At 41.1% G+C, this 26,786-nt stretch overlaps 1 protein-coding gene across 1 annotated transcript in view; it reads left to right on the top strand.

Moving 5' to 3' along the window:
* Positions 1-24,575, top strand: part of Egfl6 (EGF like domain multiple 6) — a 36,574-nt gene extending 11,999 nt beyond the window's left edge. The window contains exons 4-11 of the mRNA XM_051174880.1: positions 2,726-2,845; positions 5,688-5,822; positions 8,210-8,332; positions 10,625-10,945; positions 13,149-13,229; positions 17,829-17,933; positions 21,703-21,968; positions 24,277-24,575. Of these exons, the coding sequence (XP_051030837.1) occupies positions 2,726-2,845; positions 5,688-5,822; positions 8,210-8,332; positions 10,625-10,945; positions 13,149-13,229; positions 17,829-17,933; positions 21,703-21,968; positions 24,277-24,381 (1,256 nt within the window). The 3' untranslated portion in view covers positions 24,382-24,575. The remainder of the gene's footprint in view (positions 1-2,725; positions 2,846-5,687; positions 5,823-8,209; positions 8,333-10,624; positions 10,946-13,148; positions 13,230-17,828; positions 17,934-21,702; positions 21,969-24,276) is intronic.
* The last annotated feature ends 2,211 nt before the right edge of the window (positions 24,576-26,786 follow it).

The following is a 26,786-nucleotide window of genomic DNA, read 5'->3' as shown; positions in this document are numbered from 1 at the left end:
AATTATGGTAAAATGTATGTAACAGAAAATTCACCATTTTAACCATTCAAAAGTAGACAAATCAGTGACCTGCTACCTTCATAATATTCAGCAACCAAGACCACAATCAAGTCCTAGAACAAGTTCATCACCCCAAAAGAAAGCCCTACCATTGAGCATGCAAGGTGGCCCAGTGGATGAGTACTTGCCATGCAAGCCTAATGACACCTGAGTTTGATGCCTGGAACCCACAAAAATCTTACTTCCCACATGTGATTCCCAGCACTCTTACTTCAAGATGAGAGATGGAGACAGAAGAATTGGCAGGAAGCTCATGGTGTAGACAGTGTAGCAACAGAAGTAACAAGAGAGATCAGGGCTCAACAAGGCAGAAGGAAAGAATCGACTTCTGGATGTTGTCCTCTGACCTTCTTATGTGTGCTGGAGCTTGCAAGGGCACATGCACATGCACACACACACAGGCACATATACATATGCATACATGCACATACAGGCATACACACATACACACACACATATGCAAGCATATACATGTACACACACACTATTTTAACAAATAAAATTTAAAGCATACTAAAGGGGAAAAACCCTAACAGCCAGTCCCTGTTGCCCTCAGCAGCTACAAGTCTACCTTCTCTCTCTATGGATTTGTTTCTTTTATACACTTTATAAATGCAAAAAAAAAAAAAAACTCATGGGAGTGGGGGGAAATCATTTGTGTGTGTGTGTGTGTGTGTGTGTGTGTGTGTGTGTGTGTGTGTGTAGATGACTTGAATTCCATCATGAAACTAAACATGGTGAGCAAGATGACAAATTTCCACAGCATCCCAGGCCATCAATCCTTCCCACCAGCTACCTTTCCCACGCCCCTTACCCCACTCCCAGAGATTAGAGTGTCTCATTGAAAATGCATTCTGACTCCCAATCTCTGAAAAGAAAAGCTCTTCTGAGATAATGAAACCAGTGTCCTGTGGGAGGGTGGGACTCTCCATCCATTCATTTCTTGAGAGGAGAGGCTTTTTAAGTTTCACACTGCAGCTGAAAGGCAAACCCACCTTCCCTGCCTGCCTTTCCTCCTCTCTTGCCATCTCATTTTCCTCTGCCCTGTGGCTCCCAGCAAACACAAGCTAGCTGCATTCAGCCAGATTCCTAGGGTTACAGTCAAACAGGCTCCCAGACCATCCCAGGCTTTCCAAGGTCATCTCTTCTAGTTTTGCCTAGTGCCCCCTGGCTCCTAGTTGTCCTGGCCCTCCATCACCATTTACCCAGATCCTCCCTTAGCAAACAAGCCTAAGAGATAACACAGACATTTGCAGTATCTCTTTTCAAATATCCGTATTCTTATAAATTTAACAGAAACCCACACAGAACAATCTGATAGTTTAATGAATTCATGTACAGCACCCTTGTGACCTCCACCAACTAGAACTTGGCTAGAACTCCCTTCTCTTCTGCCTCCCTAAAGAGGACCATTATCTTGGATTTTACAGAAATCACTCCAAACTTTAAAAAGATCGATGCTAATGGATGATTCTGAAACATTCCAGGAGAGTTCATTCAGTGCCAAAAGAGATATCTCTTCCAAATGGAAAGATAGTTCTGTTAATTTTGCTGATTAAGTTTCAAAGAAGATAGCTAACTAGAAGAGAAGTAAGTAATAGGTCTCCATCCCTACACACTCTTTCTTTCCCTCTAGGGATTATCTGTGCCTCTCCATTTAGAGCTTAAAGTATAGTCCTTGGCATCTTTCCTGAGAGCTGAGTTTATTTCTCCTGGCCCATTTCACTGTCTTTGGTCCCTCCTGTGACTAGCATTTTATGGATGTGGTTGAATGGAGTATATTTACCAAAGTCATGGTTGTGGTCACTGGTCTGGAAATATAAGAGATTTTGAGGGGACTGGAAAATGGCTCAGGAGGTAAAAGCCAACATGAGGACCTGAGTTCAAACCCCCAGAAACTTTGTAAAAATCAAAACATACTGCACAAGGGTTTGTAATCCCAACAGCACTATGGGAAGATGTGATGCAGAAACAGAAGAATCCCTGCATGTTTCTAGGCTAGCTAGCCTGGAGTACACAGTAGAAAAACAGCAGAAACCCTATCTCAATCAACATCATTAAAAAGCGTGGCCTAACATCCACTGTTATCCTGGCCTCCACACATATATTGTGGCACACACAAGCCTGTTCTTACAAATGTAAGCATGCACACACACACACACACACACACACACACACACACACACACACACACACACTGTATGTATAATACTTTTGCATGTCCACACACCTATGGTGGATGTTTTTAAGCTCCCATGCATTTAGACCCCATGTATACTGGACTTCTTCTAAGTAAGTACATTTTTGTGAATAAGTTATACTAAGCAAAAAGTGACACAACTCCAACAAAACTATGTCATTTGCTAAAAATGCTGAAGACAACCAGTTTTGGAGAATTTTACTAAAGACTTTTAGTCTCCACTGTTCTCAGTGTTTTTCTTCTCATATTTGTGGCCTTACAATGAACATATGGTTTCTTCAGCTCCAGATGTCATGCCCACATTAAAAGTAGGCAAAACAAAGGGAACAAAGGTATGCACCTGCCCAGATTCCTTGTGGGTTTCCTTTTGGGACTCAGACCATGAAGCCTTTCCTAAGACATATTACATTTCACATCTCAGAATTAGGAGAGACTTTCTTAGTTAATCTTTGTCTACTTTTGCAGAGTCTAGGACGTGTGCCAGGACAAACTGCCAGTACAGCTGTGAAGAAACAGAGGAAGGGCCACGGTGTGTGTGTCCATCCTCTGGCCTCCGCCTGGGCTCAAATGGAAGAGTGTGCCTAGGTAAAACAGAAAGTTTAACCTCCTTTCCCCTCCATTCCCCTCCCATTTCCTCTCCATTCCCCTCCCATTTCCTTTCCACCCCCTCAATTCCCCTCCCATTTCCTCTCCATTTTCTCTCCGTTCCCCTATAGTCCTCCTCCACTGAACTCTGTTTTCATTCTTCACAAGGCTCGTGCTGAACAAATATGGTGAATTCTTCCAAGTACTGATCTCTGTCTATCTATGAAATATCTTCAATAATTTGTGCTCTCTACATACTTAAGGATATAAGAGAAAGCAGTCTTCTAGTAGTTTATTCTGCCTAATGGATAAGGCATAAAGGTTCTTTTTATTTACTGTATTGACATTGCATATTTGACTCCAAGTACCATGAGACTGACATGACACTACTCATTCAATGAGTCAGATCTTATGAGCTGTTGGGATTTGTTTCAAGTTCTATCATTTTCCTGGAAAACATGTATTTACTGTTTTATTTTCAGTATTAATTTAGTGAAAATAGTATAGGCTTCCTATAATGTTTAGTGCACTGTTTTAAACTATTTTTCATATTAAAAATTTTTTTCTAGTTTAAAACAGTTGGTTGAGTGCTTGCCTAGCATGCACAAAGCCTTGGTTTCAATCTGCAACACCATATAAACCAGCTGTGGTTGAGTACACCACGGGATCTGGATTACATATGATTCTGTCTCAAATTAAACCTGGCTTTAAATTATACAAACTACCCAGCACATGGGAGGCAGTGGCAAGCAAACTTCTGTGAGTTCAAGGTCAGCCTGATCTACATAGTGAGTTCCAGGTCGGCCAGCACTACATAATGAGATCCTATCTCAAAAACATAAAACTATAGTTTCATTGTTATTCTGACTAGACAAAATGGACAGATTAAATCACTATCAATTAAGGAACACATAAACAATTCCTTTACAGCCATTACTTTAATAAAATCAGTGGCCTAAAGCTCAAACTTCCATGCTCCCTTGGTTTATTGCACATCATAGTTTATGGGTCCACAGAAGCTGAGCAAACAGATGGCTCAGTAGATAATCCCAGAAAACACTGGTTGAGGACTTAGAAAGTGCTCAAATCCTTGACAAGAAGGAACTTAAGGGAAGAAGGGCGTATTTTGACTTAAAATTTGAAAAGATGTGGAATATCATAGTGGGGAAGGCTCGGCAGCAGGAATATGAAGTGAGGCAGCTGGTCGCATTGCATGTGCAGGCAGGAAGTAGAAAACTAACAGGAAGCGAGATTTGGCTATCAGAATTCAAAGTCACCCACCCACAGTCACTCCACTCCCCTAGTAATGCTCCTCCTCCTAGAAGGCCCACAACCTTTCCAAACATCACCAAGGACCAAGTGTTCAAGTGAATGAGCCTGTGGAAGACATTTCACATTCATGCCACAACTCTGAGGAAAGCTGCCGTGGTTTTTCCTCTTGGGCAAGGTTTTGGGGTATCTCTCCATCAGCCCCTGCTCTTCATTCATGGGAGGCTGCTCCAGGATGAGACTCCCTAGACTGCCCAGTCAGGCCCAGGAGCAAGTCTAGCTTGCAGCTTTGAGGGTTGAGTGGCGGGGCATCCTAGGTAGCTGAAGCACCATTTCATCCATTTTTGCATATAGGTTACCATTGTGAATTTGAATTATGTTCAATTGCCTGATTGTATATATTCCTAACAATCACATTGCACCAAATACACATAATGTTTATGTTGGGTGAATCCACAGTCTCAATAAGGGAAAGCAAATGAGCCCAGAATTTTGAGAAAGTTCTTCTTTGATTTAAATAAGCAAATATAAATATGATGTAATACCTCTTCAGTGTAATAGACATACTTTTTCTGTCAGGATGCTGCATGCTTATTTATTGTAAATGTATATAATTTGATGGATTTGGGTGTAAAGTAAGCTCAGCCAGGTAAACACTTTTTCTAAACATGCATGTATTTTACATTCTTCTTTTTTGCTTTTGTCTTTGTGTTTATTTGGTTGGTTGGTTGTTTGGTTGGTTTTCAAGACATGGTTTCTCTGTGTATCCCTGGCTGCCCTGGCACTTTCTCTCTCTGTAGACCAGGCTGGCCTCAAATTCACAGAGATACACCTGCCTCTGCTTCCCAAGGGCTGGGATCAAAGGTGTGTGCCACCTCCCCACCCCCACACCCTCAGTTTCTATCTCCCTTCTGAGAAGGGTCACAGAGCTTAGTATCCTTTAGTATAAGATTCACCTGATATGATGTAGGGTTTTATTGTTGCTGTTGTTGTTGTTTCTGAGACAAGGTTTTTCTATAGCTTTGGAGGCAGTCCTGGAACTAGCTCTGTAGACCAGGCTGGCCTCACACTCACAGAGAACCAACTGCCTCTGCCTCCTGAGTGCTGGGATTAAGGGTGTGTGCCACCACCGCCCGGTGACATGACTTAGTCTTGATTAAACTAAATTCAAAAAAATTTGCCTATCTCCTTAATTGGTTGGGTGCCATTTTAATTGAAAGGGAGAGCTGATGCTCAGAAAAATGATCACTGAACAATAACTTTGCTCAATTCAGTACTTGTTACTTTAAGAATGAATGTAGTAGAATAGCTCAGTTGATGAAGTACTTGTTCCTCAAGAAAAGATAGGCATAATGATATGAACCTGCAAACTAAAGAGCTGTTCATATGCCTGGTAAAGACTTAGAATACTTCCTGAAGATGTGACATAGGCACTGGATAACGAGTTTTCTGGGCAAGGAGACTATATGTTCTTGAGCAGAGCATGCTAGGGGTTAAGGTGAGAACATGTGCATGCGTGTGTGTTGGAGTAGTCTTCCTGTAATCACTGATAGCTTTTACTCCTATACCTTAGATATCGATGAATGTGCTTCTAGAAAAGCAGTCTGCCCTTACAATCGAAGATGTGTGAACACATTTGGGAGCTACTACTGCAAATGTCACATTGGTTTTGAATTGAAATATGTCAGTCGCCGGTATGATTGTGTAGGTAAGATACAGTGACTTTTTCCCCCTTGCCTCCAAGTATTTTTCATGTCCATTCAATCTACTACACTGGCCAGCAACACACACATACTCACATACACACACACACACACACACAGACACACACACACAAAAAAAAACTTGATATTAAGTTTTTGGCATTTAGGCAACTCCAACAAGATTAATTATACAGCTAGTGACTTAAATAATTGAATACAACTATCATGGAGGTAAATATCTTGAGATTTTGTCTATGAGGTTTTAATTTTGTAAGCTTTCGTTTGGCTTACATGTTTGGTTCTATCTCCAATTACACATCTATTTGCTGTAAGATTAAGAAGATCTTAGTGGTCTATCCTTAATATTTTCCATTGAAATAGCTTTAGAAAAATGTATGGAGGTGACTGGTGAGATGACTCAGTAGTTACAAGTACTTGGTCTACAATCACAAGGGCCTGAGTTTGGGTTCCAGCACCTATGTAACAAGCCAACCTTCCCAGAAAACACCTGAACCACAGCTCTAGGGAACAGGGACAGGAGGGTCACTGGAGTCTGCTGGCTTCTGGCTTACCTAAGAAAACAGGGAAAGACTCTGTCTCAAAAAGAAAAATAGATAATCATAGAGAATAGACAGAGGCACACACATCTGCACACACATGCACACACAAACACACATATACACACACATCAATTTTTTTAAAAGGAAAATTGTACAAAAGAGCACGTTCTTTCCTCTTTCTTCTTTTAACCCTTTCGTAGTTCAAGGAACAAATAAAATCACTCTCTGATAATACTTAGTCAGCTGTTAGTCTTGTCTGCATGAAGTAAAATATGTTTTATCCCTTAGTGAAGGGATCCCAAGCCTCAAAGAGCTTGTGAGGTCAGATATGCATACCCATTGCCTGTAGCCAGCTTTTTCATCTGACACCAGCTCCAAAATAACAACACAGAAACATATTACGAATTAGGAATGCTTGCCCTTTAGTTTTGGCTCTTATAATTTAAATAGACCAATTTACATTAATCTACATTCTGTCATGTGTCATTACCTCTCTTCCAACTTGTAACTCCTGTTTCCTCTCCGTGTCTGGCTGGCAACTCCACCTTTCTTCTTCCCAGAGCTCTCTGCCTGGAAGTCCCACCTATATGTAGCAATTGGTCTTTCAGCTTTTTATTACACTAATCACAGCAATACACCTTCACACTGTACAAATATCCCACTACAATTGCTCTTAATATATTGTCCTACAATGAAGAGGAGTCTGGGTTGCCTCCAGCTCCCTATTCACATAACATGGGTGACAAACATATGCACATGACAGGGAAAGCTAACCATTGAAGAAAATGTGGTTCTTTCAATCTTGTGCTTAGGACATGCTTTGTATCATCATGGTGGAGCAACATTCCATTGCTGGATTTTGAACCATCTTGGGAGGCCTCCACAGTTATTCCTCAAATCCTCTTTGATGTAAAGACAGGCACATAAAATTCCTGTTTGTCGTGAGCTTGAGCCCCACCTTGTCCTGTCAACCCAGCCAGATGTGCAAGCCAATGACAGTGGTGCAGTGTTCCCCATTTCCCTGCCACTGCAAGAACTTCCCCCACACAACAAGCTGGGAGTCCACACAGCTTCACAAGGAAGCAAATCTCTGATGTGCTAAAACTGCTTACGATTAGCAACAGAGCTCCTTTTGTGGCTGAGTTCAAAACAATACACTGTTTTGTATGCTTCCATCTACAAAGGCATAGACAGGACATGAGCTGGAGAGTAGAGCACTTGAAGCTCCCACCTGGGTGGAATCTGGCCAATTTTCCACCTTTAATTCCAGCAGACGAGCTCAAACCAGCCTGACCCTTTCCCCTGGCAGGTTCTAAACAAAATGTCCGTATCCATGATGAATTCAGATGATGTCAGAGGTTCCTGGCTGATCCTGTCCTTTGTTTATGAAGCATTTCAAGGCCATCTAAAATTAGAATCCATTTTCTGATATTGTTACTTAGTTTCAGATTACATGGATAAAAAGCAAACCCAACCAAAATTTAGCATTTACTTTCTGATACTGTCACTTAGTTCCCGATTACATAGATGAAAATGTTAAGGAAAAACTCCAAACATTTTAGCAGATTTCAACAGCATTAATAATAAGCAGGCCCGTGAAGTTGCTCTGGGGAGGTGAGTTGCAGGCACCTTCAATACATACCAGACAGGCGCCAGGCAAAGCCAGGGCTCTCAGCCAAAGGGCCTCTGGCTTTGAACACCTCTCTGCTCTCAGGCAGCACTTACTTTGCTGAGGTGTTGAGTGCTTAGCCTTGAAGTTGTTGAAGTGAAAAGGCTACTTTCAGCAAATCCTTTTATCATGAAGTTGTTCACTGGAATGTTCCCCTTTTCAGATATAAATGAGTGTGCCCTCAATACCCATATGTGCAGCCCCCATGCCAATTGCCTCAATACTCAAGGATCCTTCAAGTGCAAATGCAAACAGGGATATAGGGGCAATGGACTTCAGTGTTCTGGTAAGTAACATTTGGTCTTGACAGTTTTGCTATCTGTCTCTCTCTGTCTCTCTCTCTCTCTCTCTCTCTCTCTCTCTCTCTCTCTCTGTGTGTGTGTGTGTGTGTGTGTGTGTGTGTGTGTGTGACAACCAATGAACTCTCTAATGATAGCAAATTTAAACTGTTAGTGTATAATAAGCCAGACATCCAACTAGAAATTGTCATATATATCTGGAATAACAGCAAAAGTAATTTCCCATGAGTACTATGTATAAAGAAACATTTTAGAAGATTTCTTCCTTAGGGAAAGACCCAAGCTGACTGAGGCTCCACCATCTTATGGTACTAGGGTATTAATCCAAGCCCTTACAATATTTCACACCCTGGAAAGAAGCATGGGCAATTAATTATATACCTACCACCTCTTACTACTTCAGCTTGGAAGTGGTAGACTTTAAGGGCCAAAATGATGATGATGGTGGTGTTTGATAGGGGTGATGATGAATACTATGAAGCCCAGGGAGTACCTGAAATACCTGCTAGGGCAGACTATGTATGCTCACAGCACAGGCCATCCTCCAATAAGCAAAGTCCTATAGTGTTTAAAGTCAACCAGTCAGCGTAATGACTCATACCTGTACTCCCAACACTTAAGAGGTGGAAGAAAGAAGATAAGGATTTCATGGTCATCCTTGTCTGCATAGTGAGTTTGGCCTGGGCTTCATGAGATTAAGAAAAATAGTAGTAATAATGATAAAATAATAATTAATAATAATAATAACTAGATTTATCCTTCTTGTAATCCTGGCCCATTGTGTGACTAGACTTGCTTTTGTTTTGTTATGTTGTATTATGTTGTGTTTTTGGTTGGTTGGTTGGTTTTGATTTTTCTTATTATTATTATTATTAGAGTGTTGTGTACCTGTGTATGGTGTTTGTGGGGCATGCATACCACAGCATACATGTGGAGGTCAGGGGAAACTTTCTGGAGTCAGTGCTCTCCATCCTCCTTTTTGTGGACTCTGGAGAGCAAACCAGGCTTGTGCATCAAGTGTTTCTAATGAGCTGAGCCATCTCACTGGCCCTGCTGGCTTGTTTGTGTATTTTCTTTGAAATGAGGCCTTGCTATATAGTCTTGGCTGCCTCATGCTCATTATGTAGTCAAGGCTAGCCTGCTTCAGCTTCCTGAGGACTATAAGCATGTGCGGCCACACCTACTATGGACTTCTTCACTGCCTTGTCTCAAGTATCTCCTGTGCTCTTTGGCACAAGTCTCATAAGTATGGCTGTAAATCATATGCTGACCCGCCTCACAACCTGTGACCCCGCCCAGCCAAGTCTGCTGATGACACACAGAATATCTTTTAGGTTATGCAAGAGTAAACACTATGTGCTGTGACAGGCATTCAACAGCACATACACAAAAGGGCCACGGTATCCAAGTGGGCTGTGGCTGGGTCTAGAAATCAGAATCCATGAAGAATCTATTTTGAAGAAAAATAATGATGGAAAGCATAAACTGTGTCTGGAATTTTTAAAAGAAATGTGACACAGAGCTGGGTGGATAGGAGTAGAGAAGGGAAGGGAGGGAAAGAAAGGGTAGGAGAGGAGAAGGAACAAGGGGGAGGGGAGGGGAGGAGAGAAGGGGTGGGAAGGGAAGAGGAGAAGAGATTAGAGGAGAGGAGAGGAACATGAAACAAAATTAGCCCCTCTAAAGAAGACTGAGACCAATGAGTGGAAATTACAGTCTCTTGTAAAGCTCACTAGGTAATTTCTAAGAGCGTGGATCAGGGAACCTCACAGAGTTGTAATGGCACAGGAATGGATCAGTGTCCACAGGGCATTTGAGATGCACAGGTCTCTGTGTCCCAAAACTCAGGGATGTTGTGTCCCAGAACTCATTCTCAAGTTGTTTTATTTTATTTTTTCTTGTGAGAGGGTAGTGACCTACTGAGTTTAATTGATTGGAGTTGCTTGCATGAGCATGAGATGGGAGGGCATTATTTATTGAAGAAGGGGCATTTTACCAGTATCTACACCATTGAACAAAATGACCCCCCCCATTAACCATCAACTGCCATCAGCTCCTCAGAGAAGACAGGGCCTCCTAAGCCCCTCCTCCTCTGTTGATCATATTTTTCCATCCCCTCTTCCATGATGCTCCCTGAGATTTGGAAGGAACATTATAGAGGTCTTATTTGGGGCTGATTATGGAAGCATTTACTTCCTGCACTTTGACATTTCCAAAATGGCCAATTCTTCAAGAATGATCTCAACCAAGTGGGAAATCTCCTGTCTTGCTTTTTGGTTTAGTTATCCCTGAAAATTCTGTGAAGGAATTACTCAGAGCTCCCGGAACCATCAAAGATCGAATCAAGAAGTTACTGGCTCATAAGCACAATATGAAGAAAAAGGTGAAGCTGAAAAATGTCACTCCAAGACCCACCAGTACACGTACCCCTAAGGTTAACTTGCCTTTCAGCTCTGAAGAGAGTGTTTCCAGGGGTGGAAACTCTGATAGAGAAGAAAAAAGGAAGGAAGAGAGAAAGAGAGAGGGGCTTCAGGAAGAGAAAAGAGACAAAGTCCTACAGAATGAGATAGAACAGGAGCGAAGCCTTCGAGGAGATGTATTTTGTAAGTATTGCTTTGGCTATTCTTGCATTTTACAAAAACAAACATGATTCCTCATGACAAATCAATGAACAAGCGTAGATAATCCCCACCTTAAGAGAGATGGCTCAGCTCCATTTCTATATACTGATTCTGAAACATACAAACTTTTTATTTAAAAACATTTTTAATACAATCACTTTATTAAATCACAAATAAAAACATCACACAACATTTTTGAGGAGGCAACTCAAACATTTGTGCACTCCCAAATTCCATACAGTTCAGTGGGCATCTGTACACTTATCATAGCCATTCTGAAACTGTGGACCTTCACTTGGGTTTCACTACCAGTTGCATCTGTATGTACCTATGTATTAAAAAAAGAAAAAAGAAAAAACATAACAGAATAGAAACTTGGGAAAAAATAACTTTACATCTTCCTCCATGACTCATGAGTCATTTTCCTGTTTTCTGTCCTTTCTCATCACCTAATTATGACCCTCTCTTGATCTTCTTCCTAAATGCTATCCTATACCCGTATTCACATCTGTTGACATATATACACATACACACTGGAGGCTATGCTTAGCATATGAAGGAGAACATGTGGTGAAATGTTTTTTAACAATTTATTTGTATTTTTTGTGCATTGGTGCTTTGTGTACATGTCTGTGTGAGGATGCCACTAGAACTTCAGTTACAGATAGTTGCAAGCTGCCATGTGGATGCTGGGGATTGAACCTGGGTGCTCTGGAAGAGCAGCCAGTGCTCTTAACTCCTGAGCAATCTCTCTAGCCCCCAGGTGAAATGTTTTTAAACTAGAAAAAGGAAAATAGTTTAGCCCTCAAGTCTCCAGAAGCAAAGGCCAATGTAAGGTCTAAAGAATATTTTCCACAGGTGTTAAATGGGATCTTCTTGCTCTGGGAAACAGAAGACTCAGTCCTATCTTGTCCCTTTACTTGGGTATTTCCTCTTTGGCACAGCCCCTCCATGCTAACACACAGCAATCATAGTTGTATGGCTGCCAGTCCTTCCAAGAAGGACACCCACCAAATCTCCCAGGCACTCCCCTTTTAGTTTTTTTTTTTTTAGGTTTTTTTTTTCTTTGAGACAGGGTCTCTCTATGTAGTCTTGGTTATCCTGGAATTCATTACGTAGACTAAGCAGACTTTCAACTCAGATATCTGCCTGCCTCTGTTTCTAAATACTAGAATTAAAAATGTATGTCACCAAACCCAGCTTTTGAAAAGTTTTTATGATGCCCATGGTGGTGGTGCACACCTTTAATCCAAGCACTCAGGAAACAGAGGTAGTAAGGTGGATCTCTGTGAGTTTGAGAACATCATGGCATACAGAGTGGGCTCCAGGACAGCAGAGCCACACACACACACACACATACACACAAACACACACACACACACAAAACAAAAACAAAACAAAAAACTTCTCTCAAAACATATTTTAGGACATAGGCTAGTCTTCCAGAGGTCCTAAGTTCAATTCTCAGCGCCCACATGGTAGTTCAAAACCATCTCTAATGAGATCTGGTGTCTTTTTCTGGCCTGCATGGACACATGAAGACAGAACACTGTATACATAACAAATACATTAATCTTTTAAAAGGATATTAGCCTATATGAATTATGCAAATGAAATGTCATACATGTAGAGAATATATTTTCTTATATTATGCTTTCTTGTCCCATTCTCACTCCCTCTGGTCCCCATTCTCTTCCCAAATAGCCTCCTTCCTACTCTTGTATATTTTTTGGTTTTTTTTTTTTTTTTTTGGTAACCTGTTGTGTGTTCGAATTCCTTCTTGGGGGGAGATATAAACAACCCCTCTCTACTATCCTTATGAGGCCCCAACAATAGTGCAAAGGCTGATTGCACCAGAGCCTAACTTGGCTAACCAATGAGTCTATTGAGCTTACTTACAAATAAGTAAGTCCTTGCCTGATGGGCTGCTTCCAGGAGTGTGAGTGACCCCAAAGAAGCCACAGCACCATTCAGTCTCACCTCTGCATGAATGACAACTTCCCCATAGTGCAGAGGGGGAGTCTCCCTTCAGTTACCCATGCACAACAATGGATAATGAGTGGTGATCTAACATGTTCTGCCATTAGACTCCATGACAAAACCTTCTTTCCGACACTAAATTCATTCCATTGGTGGATGGGGGTGGGGTTCTGTTATTTCTTAACTGATCAAGGTTCTTTATCAGCTCCTAAGGTAAATGAAGCAGAGGATTTGGATCTGATCTACATCCAAAGAAAAGAGCTAAATTACAAACTGGAAAACAAAGGTAACTTTAAAAAAAAATACAGCTCTTGTTTCAAAGAGAATAAATAATGAGTGGTCATGGCCTAAGATTACATATTCCAGGTACCTAAAACATCATTTTCCAATGTAGTAGCGGTTTTCCTAGACTTTTATGGTAAGGAACAAAGAAAGGCATAAAATCATTTTTCAAATACATTGATGAAAACACCAGGTCAGTAAGTTCCAGCCAAGTGGGGGAGCCTATAGTAGAGGCTCCAGATGCTATCTGATGACATTTTTAGCTTTGAGGTTGGTGGAAGCTGGGAATCTGCTAAGTTAATACATCTGGGAAGGATTCACCTGGTAGCCACAAGGATGTTGGGTCAGAAGGGGCTAAAAAACCTCAGAATAATTTGACTCAGCAGCATTTTGACCTCTCGCAAGTCACTCAAGTAGCTTCTGTAGAATGTTCTGTGTAGGTTTGGCTCCTTCCTGGGAACTTTTGTTCACAATAACTAATGCTTTCTTTCTAAGTATTTTGTAATTTAAAACAGTTAACAGACTCGCAAAAAGGAGTTGACATGAGATCACCCTTCAGGAAGAACTTTATTAGATGAGGCCCTGACATGAGAGAAAGAACTTTCAACTCAGGAGAAAAATAGCATCATGGCTACAGGGAGCCCTAACAGGACCTTTAAGGAAGAAAGAGAGCCTTCCCTTTAAAGCTGGAGAACAAAGAGGTTGACTCTTATAGGTTTGGGGGGTTGAGGAATCAAGCTTCACACCACGTGATCTAGACTGAGCTGACCTACATGAAAAATAGCTGTATCACTGAGAGGTCCCAATTCATCATAGGTGAGGATAATGTCACAAAAGCTGCATCATGGAGTCCTGCCTTTTTTCAGGTCCTGTCTGCCTTAGTGGCTCCCAATACTATTGCAGCAGGGCGGGGGTAATCAAGAGGGATGAGATGGCTGGTGAGAGTCCTGTGATCCTCTCCCATTACTAGGAACTGTTACTGACTATTACCATTACTATAGACCTGCCCATCACTGTACTGTTCAATTTATTTTGTTGCCATAGCTACAGGAACAAGTACTCTGTAGGTTAGCTCATCATCCTATTCTCCATGATAAAAGATGGTTGTATCAGGCCAGGAGGAAATCCCTTTACCCCTAACCACCAGCTTTTAAATACTAGGCCATTTAAAATTTCTTTATTTGAGCTGGAGAGATGGCCCAGAGGTTAAGACCATTAGCTGCTCTTCCAGGGGTTCTGAGTTCAATCCCAGCAACCACATGGTGGCTCACAACCATCTATCATGAGATCTGGTGCCCTCTTCTGACATGCAGACAGGACACTGTATATGTAATAAAAATAAATAAATTTTAAAAATATTTTTCAAAAAAGTTTTTATTATCATATATTAATTACATATTATGAGTTTCATTATGACATTTTATACACGCTTATAATGCATTTTGATCATGTTTGTCCCTATTACCCTCTCTTATCCCCCTCCCACTCTCACTGATTCTATTCCTCTTCCCAACTAGTTCCCATTCAACTTGGTAGATCTAGATCATGGGCCTGCCCCTTTAAGAAGCTGATCACTTAAGATGCCAGTCAGGCACTGTAAGAGGCCAGATCTCACAGCTACATACCCCTGCAACTCCACCTCTGGGTCAGAGATAGAGAGATAGGATGCTGTGTTGTTGCCTAATAGTCAATAATTAAGTATAGTCTTACCCAAGACTTGACTCTTTCATGTTCTTTATCACATAGGTTATGTTGAATTAAACTTTATGACGTGAAACTTCCCACCAGTTTAAAAAAAAAAAACTAGCCCCTTTGAATCTATCTTTCTGTGTCTCTGTCTAATGATGCACAGATTAAGATATCTCACTACATCTGTTTCTCCTCTCTGTATCTCTCACTGTCTCTGTCACACACACACACACTCTCTCTCTTTCTCTCTCTCTTTTGTTTTTCAAGACAGAGTTTGTCTGTGTAGCTCTAGCTATCCTGGAACTCTCTCTGTTAATCAGTCTGGCCTTGAACTCACAGAAATCTGCCTGCCTCTGCCTCCTAAGAGCTGGGATTACAAGTGTGTGCCACCACCGTCTGGCCACCAATGGGGGGTTTCTATAAAGACTTCTTCTCTTCTGGAAATCCCACCCACATGTTGCCATGGCAGTTGTGTCTCTTTTACTTTGGAGTATCTCTTTTCTTGTTGTTTTGGGTTTTTCTTTGTTTGTTTGCCCTTGTTTTTGGAGACAGGGCTTCTCTGTGTAGCCCTGGTGTCCTGGAACTTACTCTGTAGAACAGGCTGCCCTCAAACTCACAAAGTTCCACCTGCCTCTGCCTCCCAAGTGCTGGGACTAAAGGTGTGTGCCACCACCACCCTGGCTAGGCTATCTCTCTTAATGAAGCTCCTCTCCAGCTTCTGAAAGAGAGCCTTTTTCCCGTTAAGATCCCTACTATGTTGCCTCTGATATGAAAAATTGTCTGTCTTTAATGCTTTCCCACCTCAAAGCCAAACCTGACCTGTGCAAAATGGACAGTCATAGATCTCAGCCTGATTTAGGTTCAGGCTCAGTTTCAGCATTCAGTATCTATGAAGCCTGGATAACTCATTTAGGAACCTTGGATTTATTAAGGGTCCAATGAAAATGACAAATTGAGATGAGTCAAGAAAAAGCAACTTATGAACCAGCAAGATGTCTCAGAAGGTAAAGGTACCTGCCACCAAACTTGATGACTTGATGTTGATCCCAGTCATCCACACAGGGGAAGGACAGAGCTGACTTCCACAGATTGTCCTCTGACCTCCACGTGTATAGTTAAAATGTAATTTTAAAGATGTTTAAGAAAAGGCTGGCCTTTAATACCAGCATTCTGGAGGCAGTGACACTTGAGCTTATGTAAATGAGAAACTATTCTGATCTATGTAGTGAATTTCAGCCAGTTGGAGCTACACAGAGAAACCGTGGAGAGAAAGGGGGCTGCCTTGGCTTTAAATCAGAAGTGTCTTGGTCTTTGTCCTCTTTCACAGTGCTTTGTCGTTATCTTACATCATGAGTCAGCACACTTTTCTGTGGAAAGGGCCACAGAGCAAATATGTGAGACTTTGTGAGCCAGATGGTCTCTGTAGCTCACAGGTCCCTTTGTCCTTGTAGCTTAAAGTAGCAAGATATCATACGAGTAAATTGAAAGCTGTTCTCCCATAAGACTTTATAAAACTAGAAGTGGGCTAATGTGCTGGTTTACAGACCTCTGCTATACAAAAACGTAACCAGAGACACTGGTCTTGAATGATTATCCTAGCACTAGCTGACTCCACTCATATTCCTTTGGTACATCTTAACTATACACCCATACTGCCATAACAGGAAACACCACCAACAAAAACACATTTCAGAAACTGCCAGGAATGTTGGAGTCATGAATTGCCCATTAGATTTTAATTAATGGAGGTACTGGGTGACAACATAAGGCCACTGCCACTGAAACAATAATTTATTATGTACACTTACAAGAGAGGGGTTACACTAAGCAAGAGTAGGAGCTAGTGGAAAACTAGGCCAAGGTCTTTAAGGGTTATGTAGAAGGAAAGTCAAGGGGGAGGTAGCAAGGGAGATCATTTAAGGCTGGATAATTTGAGTAACTTCAGAGGCCTTAGGGCAGTGGTTCTCAACCTGTGAGTCACAACCCTTTTGGGGGGTCAAATGATCCTTTCACAGGGGTCAACTAAGACCATCAGAAAACACAGACATTTGCATTATGATTCATAGTGGTAACAATATATTTGTGAAGTAGCAATGAAAGTAATTTTGTGGTTGAAGGTCACCCACAACATGTATTAAGGGGTCACAGCATCAGGAAGGTTGAGAACCACTGCCTTAGGAGCACAGGGGCTATCCATAATTATCTAGTTCTGAGATGATGTAGGACAAGGGAAATACCCGTTTCATGTGTGCGTTAGTCACTATTACAAAATACCTGAGCCTTGTAGGAAGGGGTGTGAGTTAGATGTCTTATGGCTGAGCACTCCACAGACACCTGTTTTCTGCACTCTGACTCTAGATTGAATTGTATGGACAACTGGTGATACTCCCTGCTTCGCTGCACTAATGAGAGCCATTATGCTCTTAACCATGGAGCCACCTTTTTGGTTCCTTCAGTTTTCTTTTCTAAGATTACAACAGGATTTATTAAGAAGGGCTGTACAGATGTAACTCAAAATAGGGTATCTGGAGAGATGGCTCAGTAGTTAATTGTTCTTGCTGCCCTTGCAGAGGACACAACTTCTATTCTTATCCACATGGTGGCCCACAGCCACCTGTAATATACATGAAATTAACCACATAATGCTCTCTTCATACCTCTATGGGCACCAGGCACACACATGGTACACAAACATAAATGCAGACAAAACACTCATACACACAAAGCATAAAATTCTAAAAAACAGTGAATCTGTTTTAAACTACCTCTACAAGCATGTAAATTGCCACAGTCTCACAGTCTATATTCTGTGCAAATAAACCCATGGCATCTCCTTCTAGAACTCCAAATTAGCTACTTTTTAGCTACTTTTGTGACTCTCTTAATGGTTCTGAATGTGATTTTTTTTTTTTAGCAGACTTAAACATCTCAGTTGACTGCAGCTTTAGTCATGGGGTCTGTGACTGGAAACAGGACAGAGAAGATGATTTTGATTGGAATCCTGCTGATCGAGACAATGGTATTTAAATTTCACTGCTACATGCTCTAGGAGAGGTAGAGAACAGCTGTTACTGAAGGGTTATTCCTGTCATTGCTTAGGTCATGGCTGTTTATCATCTTTGGGAACCTTTGGCCTTTTGAGGTGGCCTCTGATGGATGAGTAACTGGAGTCGCATTTATTTCCTCTTCTTCCCCCCCTTCAACGAGAAAATTTGTCCCAGCATCCATCCCTCTTTTATATTTACCCTCTTCCTTTTAAGAGAAGGAGAGGAAGATGGGAAGGAGAGGAAGGTGGGGTGGGATGTCTCTGCGATCTCCTTTTTTCCCAGTTTACCAGCCACAGTCTTCTGTAGTTTTCATTTTGTATTTTGATAGGAAATACATCTTTAAAGGTAATAGGAACTCTGTCTATACTGGAGTTATAGTAGATTTACCTCTCAAAGGATCAAAAGCATGATGAGTGTCAAGTTAATGACCTAAACTCCAAGACTCAGCTCTCATCTCTGTTGCCTAAGAAATTCTTTCTGACTTACCTGTCCTTCAATTGTTCTCAGTGCTAGCCCTGAGCCATGGACTTCCGGTCTTTTGTAGTGTCTGCTTCAGCATTATTGACAGGCCCTGGCTTCCCCTTGGATAGAGGATTTGGTTTGCAGACACAATTTGGAGCACATATGGAATCTGCTCTCCTGAAAGCTGGCCATATAACTGGAACAACTGTTATAGCTTTGGACTCCAGTTCCTCACCAGTATTTCTTGGGGATGTATAGTCTCAGACTTGGGTTTAAAGAGCCTTCCTTAGGACAAATTCCTTTGTGAGATATTTCCTTACAAGCCCAGACCTGCAGTCAGAAAGCTTTGATATCCTCTAGCAAGAATTCTTATAGAATTTGCAATCAGGGTAAAAGGAATAGATTCCCACACAGCAGTTCTAGTGGGGCCTATCACTAAAGATTCGTGGGCAGTGGACAACTTTAGCAAGAGATAATACAACTTTGGAGAAACTGTCTTGATAACTAACACGAGTTTCTTCTTTCTTCCATCATGAGAATGTAGATATTGGTGCTGCCAGAGCTATAGCACACGGGGAGTCCCAAATTGACAGCTCACCTAGTCAGCATCGTCTTACATTGGATTTTCCATCAATGAGAAGTCTATTTTCAACACCCAATTTGCAAATGACCCCCCAGGTTCTCAACATCTGAGGCAATCACATCATACCTTCTCCCTTCCTACATGCCCATCAGGTCTCTAAAATAGTCTTGTCTTCCCCTGTAGAGAAAAATATAGACAATAAACATGGAATGAATTGATAGCATTAGAGGGATAAACCCTCAAGGAAAGCTGAAAGGCTTTAGCTGGGGTAGAAGAGGTCACAGAAGAGAAAGTACAGCTGATACAGTGACTGGATAAAGTACAAAATGCCTTCATTTGAGCTAAATACACTTCTTAATATGTCCTAAACATATTGTTCATTTGAAATTCAAAATCCACTGGGGATCCTAGAGTTTAACCTGATGAATGCTCAGGCTCAGCTCACTTTCTTTTTATCCAGTCCTGGCCTCCAGCCCAGGGACTATTGCTGCCTCCATTCTGAGTGGGTTTTCCCATCTCAATTTAATTTAGATAATCCCATATAGACATTCCAGAGGCTAATCTGATCTAGACAATTTCTCCCAGGAGTGCCCAGAGACTTGTCTCCTAGGTGACTCTAGATGCTGTTAAGTTGACCATCAGTGTTAGACATCACAGGTAAGATGACTATAGACTCTGGTAAAGCTGTTGTAGAAATAATGTACCATCTCAGTAAGAAATCTCTCTTCATGCATAGAGATTAATAAAGGAAATGCTCTTACCACATTTCTGGCTATGACTAATGCCCAAAGAGAAGTTGGCCTTGAATAGGATATTTTGCTAATTTATATACACCTTAGGCTAGAATTCCACATATGCTGTCATCCTTAAATCTTTTTAGGTCCCAACCTCAGGTTACACTTTAAGAAATTTAAACAGATCCTGAGAGACAGGAGATTGCAAGTCTGGCCATTTAGGCAAATGGAAGATTTACACAGCAAAGATATTGTATATTGCCAGAAATGTTTTAAGTGTACCAGTGTTGTTCTTTTCAAAATAGTTACCAAGAGTCATATTGCCCATCTAACAGAATTAAGCTTTTGCTGGGGAAGAGGACCCAACAGTGTCTGGATCCAGTGAAGACTAATGCAGCATCAGCCAGGATCCTGCAAGTGTCTCCAGGAGTTGTACCAGGAGAATACTGCATGCCATCCCCAGTGTTTTCTTCCCAGCTTCTTTGGAAATTCTTTCTTGTCTACTTTTCAAGGCCATGCTGTGTAATTGTTATTTTAGCTGAGTCTGGGGAAATGGCTCAGGGATGAAGAGTAATGGTGTTCTCCCAGAGGACCTGGGTTCAGTTACCAGCACCTACATGACAGTTCACAAAAATTTTTAACTCCAGTTCCGTGTAAAATAATGCTCTCTTCTGGCCCCTAAGGTCACCAGGCATGCACATGTACAAATATAGATGAAGACAAAACATCCATACACATAAAATAATAATAATTTTTAAAGAGTTTCTTAAATTCACCAAAGGCACAACTAAAAGAGTAGAGACAGAAATCCTACTTTCCCAGGTTACAAGGTATTTAGAAGGTTTGCAAGCACAGAAGAAAATATATTCATCATCCTACATCAGAACTCAAGAATGACATGCAATCACATGGTGGTTGAACCTCAAGAAGCCATTAGGACAATATAGGTCAAGTGTATTTTGATAAGACATTTTTCTATAGATCCACCTAAGTACCTGTGATGGCTAATATTGTCAGCTCTAACAGGCTCTAACATCATCTAGAAGACAAGCATATCTGCAAGAGATTGTCTAGAGTAGATTAGCCACTGAAATGTCTATGCAGAATTTTCTAGCTTAAAATGGGATGGCAAAATCCACTCAGAATGGAGGCAGCACCGCTGATTCCCTGGGCTGGGATTCAGGACTGGATAAAAAATGGGAAAGTGAATTAAGCATGAGTGTTCAACCTTGTCTACTTCCCCACAGTGGATACACTGTGCCTGGCTGCCTTAAACTCCTGCCGCCATGATTTCCTCTACCACTGTGGGCCATATCCTTTAACTGTGAGCCAAAATAAGTCCTTCCTTAGGTTGCTTTTTATTAGAGTGTTTTGTATCAACAATAACACAGGTTACTAATACAATGCCCATCCTTGATTCAGTAGAAAATGCATTTTAAGACTAAAATAATCACGATGGAAATGTTCTGGAGCTCATAAGCTGCAAATTCCCTTCAGTGCTAAGTGACCATTCCACTATATCCCTATTTGCTTATGAATGCAGAAAATTCATTAGCTTTCTGACCCTTAGAGCTCTTCTCTGTATGAGAAAAGATTTCAACTCTCCAATCCACAGGAATTATTTTTGCATAACGGCTCATTTTTGCATAATTATTCTATTCAAATGTAAAGGATTTTGGCATGTCCTATGGGAGACTGTTGTTCATTTTTCTTTTCTTTTTTCAATAACTTATTTTTATTCTATGTACATTGGTGTTTTGCCTGCGCGTATGTCAGCATGAGGGTATCAGATCCCCTTGGAAAAGGAGTTATACACAATTGTGAGCTGCCATGTGGGGTGCTGGGAATTGAACTTGGGTCTTCTGGAAGAGCAGTCAATGCTCTTAACTGCTGAACCATCTCTCCAGCCCCTGTTGTTCATTTTTCCAGACCCTTTCTCACAGCCTTTTTTTTCTCTTAAAGCTGTTGGTTATTATATGGCAGTCCCAGCACTGGCAGGGCACAAGAAGGATGTTGGCAGATTGGAACTTCTCCTCCCCAACTTGTCACCCCAAAGCACCTTCTGTTTGTTCTTTGATTACCGGCTGGCTGGAGACAAAATAGGAAAACTTCGAGTGTTCATGAAAAATAGCAACAATGTCCTGGCATGGGAAGAGACTCAAAATGAGGATGAGAGATGGAAGACTGGGAAAATCCAGTTGGACCAAGGGATTGGTACTACCAAAAGTGTAAGTGAGGAGGGAATTCCATAGTTCAGTTTTCTTTTTCAGTGATTCAACAAACTATTTACTGGTGTCCATAGGTCTCAGGAGCACAGAGATAGGCAAGACTTGCCCAGTCAGTGTGACTAATGAGGATACTTCTCCAGTTCTTCAGAAATGACCTATTGGTGTGTCTGGAACCTCTTACTAAGTTCCATGCAAACCAGGCTATGCATTCTTTAATATCTTAAAAACAAATAAGCAAGCAGGAAAAACGTTTCTTGTTCATTCTATGGACCTTAACTCAGTAAGTGACAGCCAGAATATGATTTTGTTAAGGTTATTTTAACTGAACTGAAGCTGGGTGGCTGTTGGGGGAATTCCCACTTTCAGGTGGCAGGGAGGGGGCAAGTGTTCCTGTAGAAGGTCTCATAGAATGGATGAAAACGGTTACATTTACAGTTGTGGTTTATATACATTAAAACCAGTAAAAAGAAAATGGGACAAATGTATGGAGGTCAGGGAGGACCAGTTAGAAGCTTGTAGACTCCTGAGCAGATCTTAATTCTCCCAGCATCCACATATGACAAATGACAAAACTCACAAAGTATTGCACACCATGGAAGCTCACCCAGGCCTTGGTATCCAAAGGTCAAAGGTGTGTGTGTGTGTGTGTGTGTGTGTGTGTGTGTGTGTGCTGTATGTGTGTATGTGTCTGTATGTTAACATGAAAGCCATAGTACTACCAACTCAGGTGTTGTTCCTCAGGCCCTGCCCACCTTGTTTCTTCTAGATAGGTTATGAATTTGCCAAGTATGAGAAACTGGCTGACCAGCAAGCCCAGGTGATCCACCTGCCTCTGTTTCCTGAACACTGGAGTTACAAGTGCACATCACTACATAGGGCCTTTTTATGTGAGTTCCGGGCATTGAACTCAGGTCCATATGCTTACAAGGCAAGCATTTTATCACTGAGCTGTCTCTCCAAGCTCTCAAAGTTGTTACTATGGTTCAGTCTGCCCGGATCATTGCCAGCATGGCTGACTTTAGCTATGCACTCTCCAACATTTCCAGAAGCTGCATTGATGTCATATAACCCACGGCCCCCATCATAAACCACATTCTCAGCATAAAACTGTCTGGCTTGGCTAAAGGTTACAGGTAAACAAACAAAAACACGCCTCTTTTTTTTTTTTTTTTTTTTTTTTTTGGTTTTTGAGACAGGGTTTCTCTGTATTGTTTTGGAACCTGTCCTGGAACTTGTTCTGTAGACCAGGCTGGACTCGAACTCACAGAGATCTGCCTGCCTCTGCCTCCCTAGTGTACCACTAATGCCTGGCTACAAAAACATTCTTAAACAAGTAGTTTTGAGTGATTAGAGACAAACTCTCAGTAAGCAGCCAAGAAGAAAACGGTCTCTCAAATGTTTAGGTTTGGAACAACTCAGACCTGCTGAGTTAATCTTATACTGTAGGAGTAGGTTTAATAAAGGAAAAGGAAGTGTCTTGGTTAAGGAATTTGATAAAGAACAAATAGGATAAAATGACCAAGAGGTTACTGAGTTTGGAGGACCTTGACAAGGACCTTAAGAGAGAAAAGCAAAAAAAAAAAAAAAATCACACAATAGAAGAAAAAAGAGAGGGGTTGGGATGCAGCCCAGTTGGCAGAGTGAATGCCTAGCATGCACAAAACCCTGTGTTCAATCCCGAACATTGTACAAACTAGGCCTGGTGGGACATGCCAGTAATTCCAGTACTCAGAGATAGACACAGGAGGAATAGCAGTGTAAGGTCATCCTTGGCTACATAGTGAACATAGTGAACATCTTTTCTCATATGCACAAACACATATACACTTAAAAATAAACAAAGAATTTTTTCATTGTTTTCATTTCAAGTCTTTAAATAGAAATTCCAAAAGTTCCCTGCTCAGAATTATACAACAGGACTTTTGTTTTCAAGACAGGGTTTCTCTGTGTAACAGCTCTGGATGTCCTGGAACTCACTGTAGACCAGGCTGGCTTTGAACTCATAGAGATAAGCCTGCCTCTGCCTCCTGAGTGCTGGGATTAAAGGCATGTGCCACCACCACCTGCCACAGGACTTTTCAGAATCCTCCAGAGTTAGCATGAGCCTGTCTTCTCTGAACAGAGCTCTCACTGTGATCTCTTGGCATGTGGAAAACATATTGCTATATAGTCAACACATTGCTATGTGGTCAATATGAAAGGCAATTTCCATACACTAGAGACACAAGTTTAGTACTTGCTAACAGCTGTTCAGTAGTCTGATTACATCATTGTTTTGAAGTAACCTTCTATTTTTCTCCATTATTAGGTCATTTTTGAAGCAGAATGTGGCAAAGGCAAAACTGGAGAAATTGCAGTGGATGGTGTCTTACTGGTGTCAGGCTTGTGTCCAGATGGCTTTATATATATATAGAAGGCTGAATTTCACTGTCCTCATTTATAGTTTCATACATGGCTTTTTGTGTCATTTCTTTGGGTTTTCTTATATCATATCATAGGTCTCTTCCATTTATAAATATAAGCTGAAAATGTGTAATATTCCAACAGAAATATTATCATGATTCCTTTCTTGTGTCAAATGTACTAAAATTTGGTTTATGTGTAGCACCACTGTGCCTTCTCATTTGATTCTGAATTTTCCACATTATGACACAAAGTGTGGAAATACCAGCTCAGTTCTCCCTACCTAGTATATCTGTTCTTTCTGTGTGAGCTGATGGACTCTTCTAAATAACATTTCTAGAATAACAGAGACAGGAAAAATAGTAAAAATAAATGGTTAGTTGTTGAGGCTGGAAAAATAACTTAGTGATGAAGAACACGGGCTGTTCTTCCAGAGGATCCAGGCTCAATTCCCAGCACCCACATGGCAACTCATAACCATCTGTGACTCCAGTTCCAGTGACTCCAGTGCCCTCTTCTGGCCTCCATGATCATTTGCATGTGTGCAGTACACATGCGTACACTCTGACCTGTAAACATACGCATAAAATAATAAAGTAAATCATTTTTTAAAATGTGTAATTGTTATCTTTTAAAGTTCTTCCTGCAAACAAAGACATTAAACATAGATCTTTGCTCAAACTCGCATATTTACATGTTTATAATCACATCCAGTTAACCACTTTAAGTCATAGTAAGATAAAAGGATGTGCTAATGATTCTGTGTTTACTTATGTGTATGATTCTGGAAAACATATTTTTTGTTCTTTTCTCTGTTGAAATATTTTGTATTCATAGCAATTGGCTAAAACGGGCTTGGGTGGCTTGGTGGGGTGCTTGTCTAGCAAGCACAAAATCCTGGGCCCAATCCTCAGTACCTCATAAATTAGGAGTGGTGGTGCCTGCCTGTAATCCCAGCAGATCAGAATTTTCAGTCATCCTTCAGTACATGGCACATATGATGATAACCTGGGCTACATGAGACCTTGTCAAAAGAGAAGAGAAGAGGAGAGAGAGAGAGAGAGAGAGAGAGAGAGAGAGAGAGAGAGAGAGCACCAAATCTGTCTTCAGGAAAGAAGATACTATGTATATTCACCAAAGCTATTTACTACACCAGCATCCCTGAAAAGACAATACAGGCAAAAAAGAAAGACAGTAAAATGCTTTTGTGCACTGGACACTCATAGAGATGCCTCACCTACCCTCACACTCTTGTCTCTCTGACTCTAGTAGATGAATATGACAGCTAGAAAGGACAGAGAGGAACACTGGCTCCTTATCAGTCCATAGCACTGCAAATAACATGGTTTCTCCTGATACAGGGCTCTCTCCCTTTCTCTCTCTCCCTGAGAGAAGACAGTAGTCCTTCCTGGAACTCACTTTTGCCAGGACAGCTGTTTAAATTATGCTTCAGCCAGACTGTAAGATAGCACTCAGGTGATTTAAAACATTTCTTCAAAATAAACACACATGGAATGAAGGCATTTCACAATTTTCGGGAGAACTGTCAATTTGGGAACATTATATTTTGTTACTCTGCTTCAAAGTTACTCTGCTTCATAGCCCCAGTGGACACCTTGCACATCCAGAATTTTCATCGTGAGCAGAATTAATAAACTGCTGTAGACATTCCATGAAATGCTATGATGAAATGAGAATGAACAGTGAATACAATGCTACTCATAGCAACACAGGTGGATTTTTAAAATAAAGCACGCAACTGGGTATTGTGGCCCACTTCTTAAATCCCAGCACTCGAGTGGCAGAGGCAGGTAGATTTCCAAATACAAGGCCAGCTGAGTAAAATACATAACATGTTCCATGCTAGCCAGGGCTACATAAGGAGACCCTGCCTCAAAAAATAGTAGTAATAAAGTAAAAATAAACAAAAAGGCAACTAGCATCAACTGCAGCCAGAAAGTATTACTATGTGCTATATAAGTTGTATAAGGGTCAAAGCCAGGTAAAATTAGTCGATGGAAGAGGAGTTGGGGTGTGTTTACCATTGTGGGAAGGTACTGGAAGGGACCACTAGGGAAAACTTGCAGAAAACAAGTATTCTAGTGTTTGGGGATTAAGTGGGATGCGTATACGTGTGTTTCTATATATGTACATGTGTATGTGGTTTCTTCTTCTGAATGAAGCTAATGGCTGGTGCACTGACTTTTCTTTGTATGTCACACTTTAATAGAAATTGCTTTTAAAAATTGAAAGTTGTCTGCCCCCAACCCCACCCCACCCATGTCAAAGTTGAATGTCATGTATATGAAATTTTGCTCCACCATCTGAAATACCTAGAGTGAATCCACATTTCAACACCAGGCAGGTTGTGACTCCAGTTACACACAGATTTGTGTATAATCCAGCACCCAAGAG

Source organism: Phodopus roborovskii, unplaced genomic scaffold (assembly GCF_943737965.1).
Source record: "Phodopus roborovskii unplaced genomic scaffold, PHOROB, whole genome shotgun sequence".
Classification (NCBI taxonomy): Eukaryota; Metazoa; Chordata; class Mammalia; order Rodentia; family Cricetidae; genus Phodopus; species Phodopus roborovskii.
This window is presented reverse-complemented; position numbering and strand designations above follow the sequence as displayed.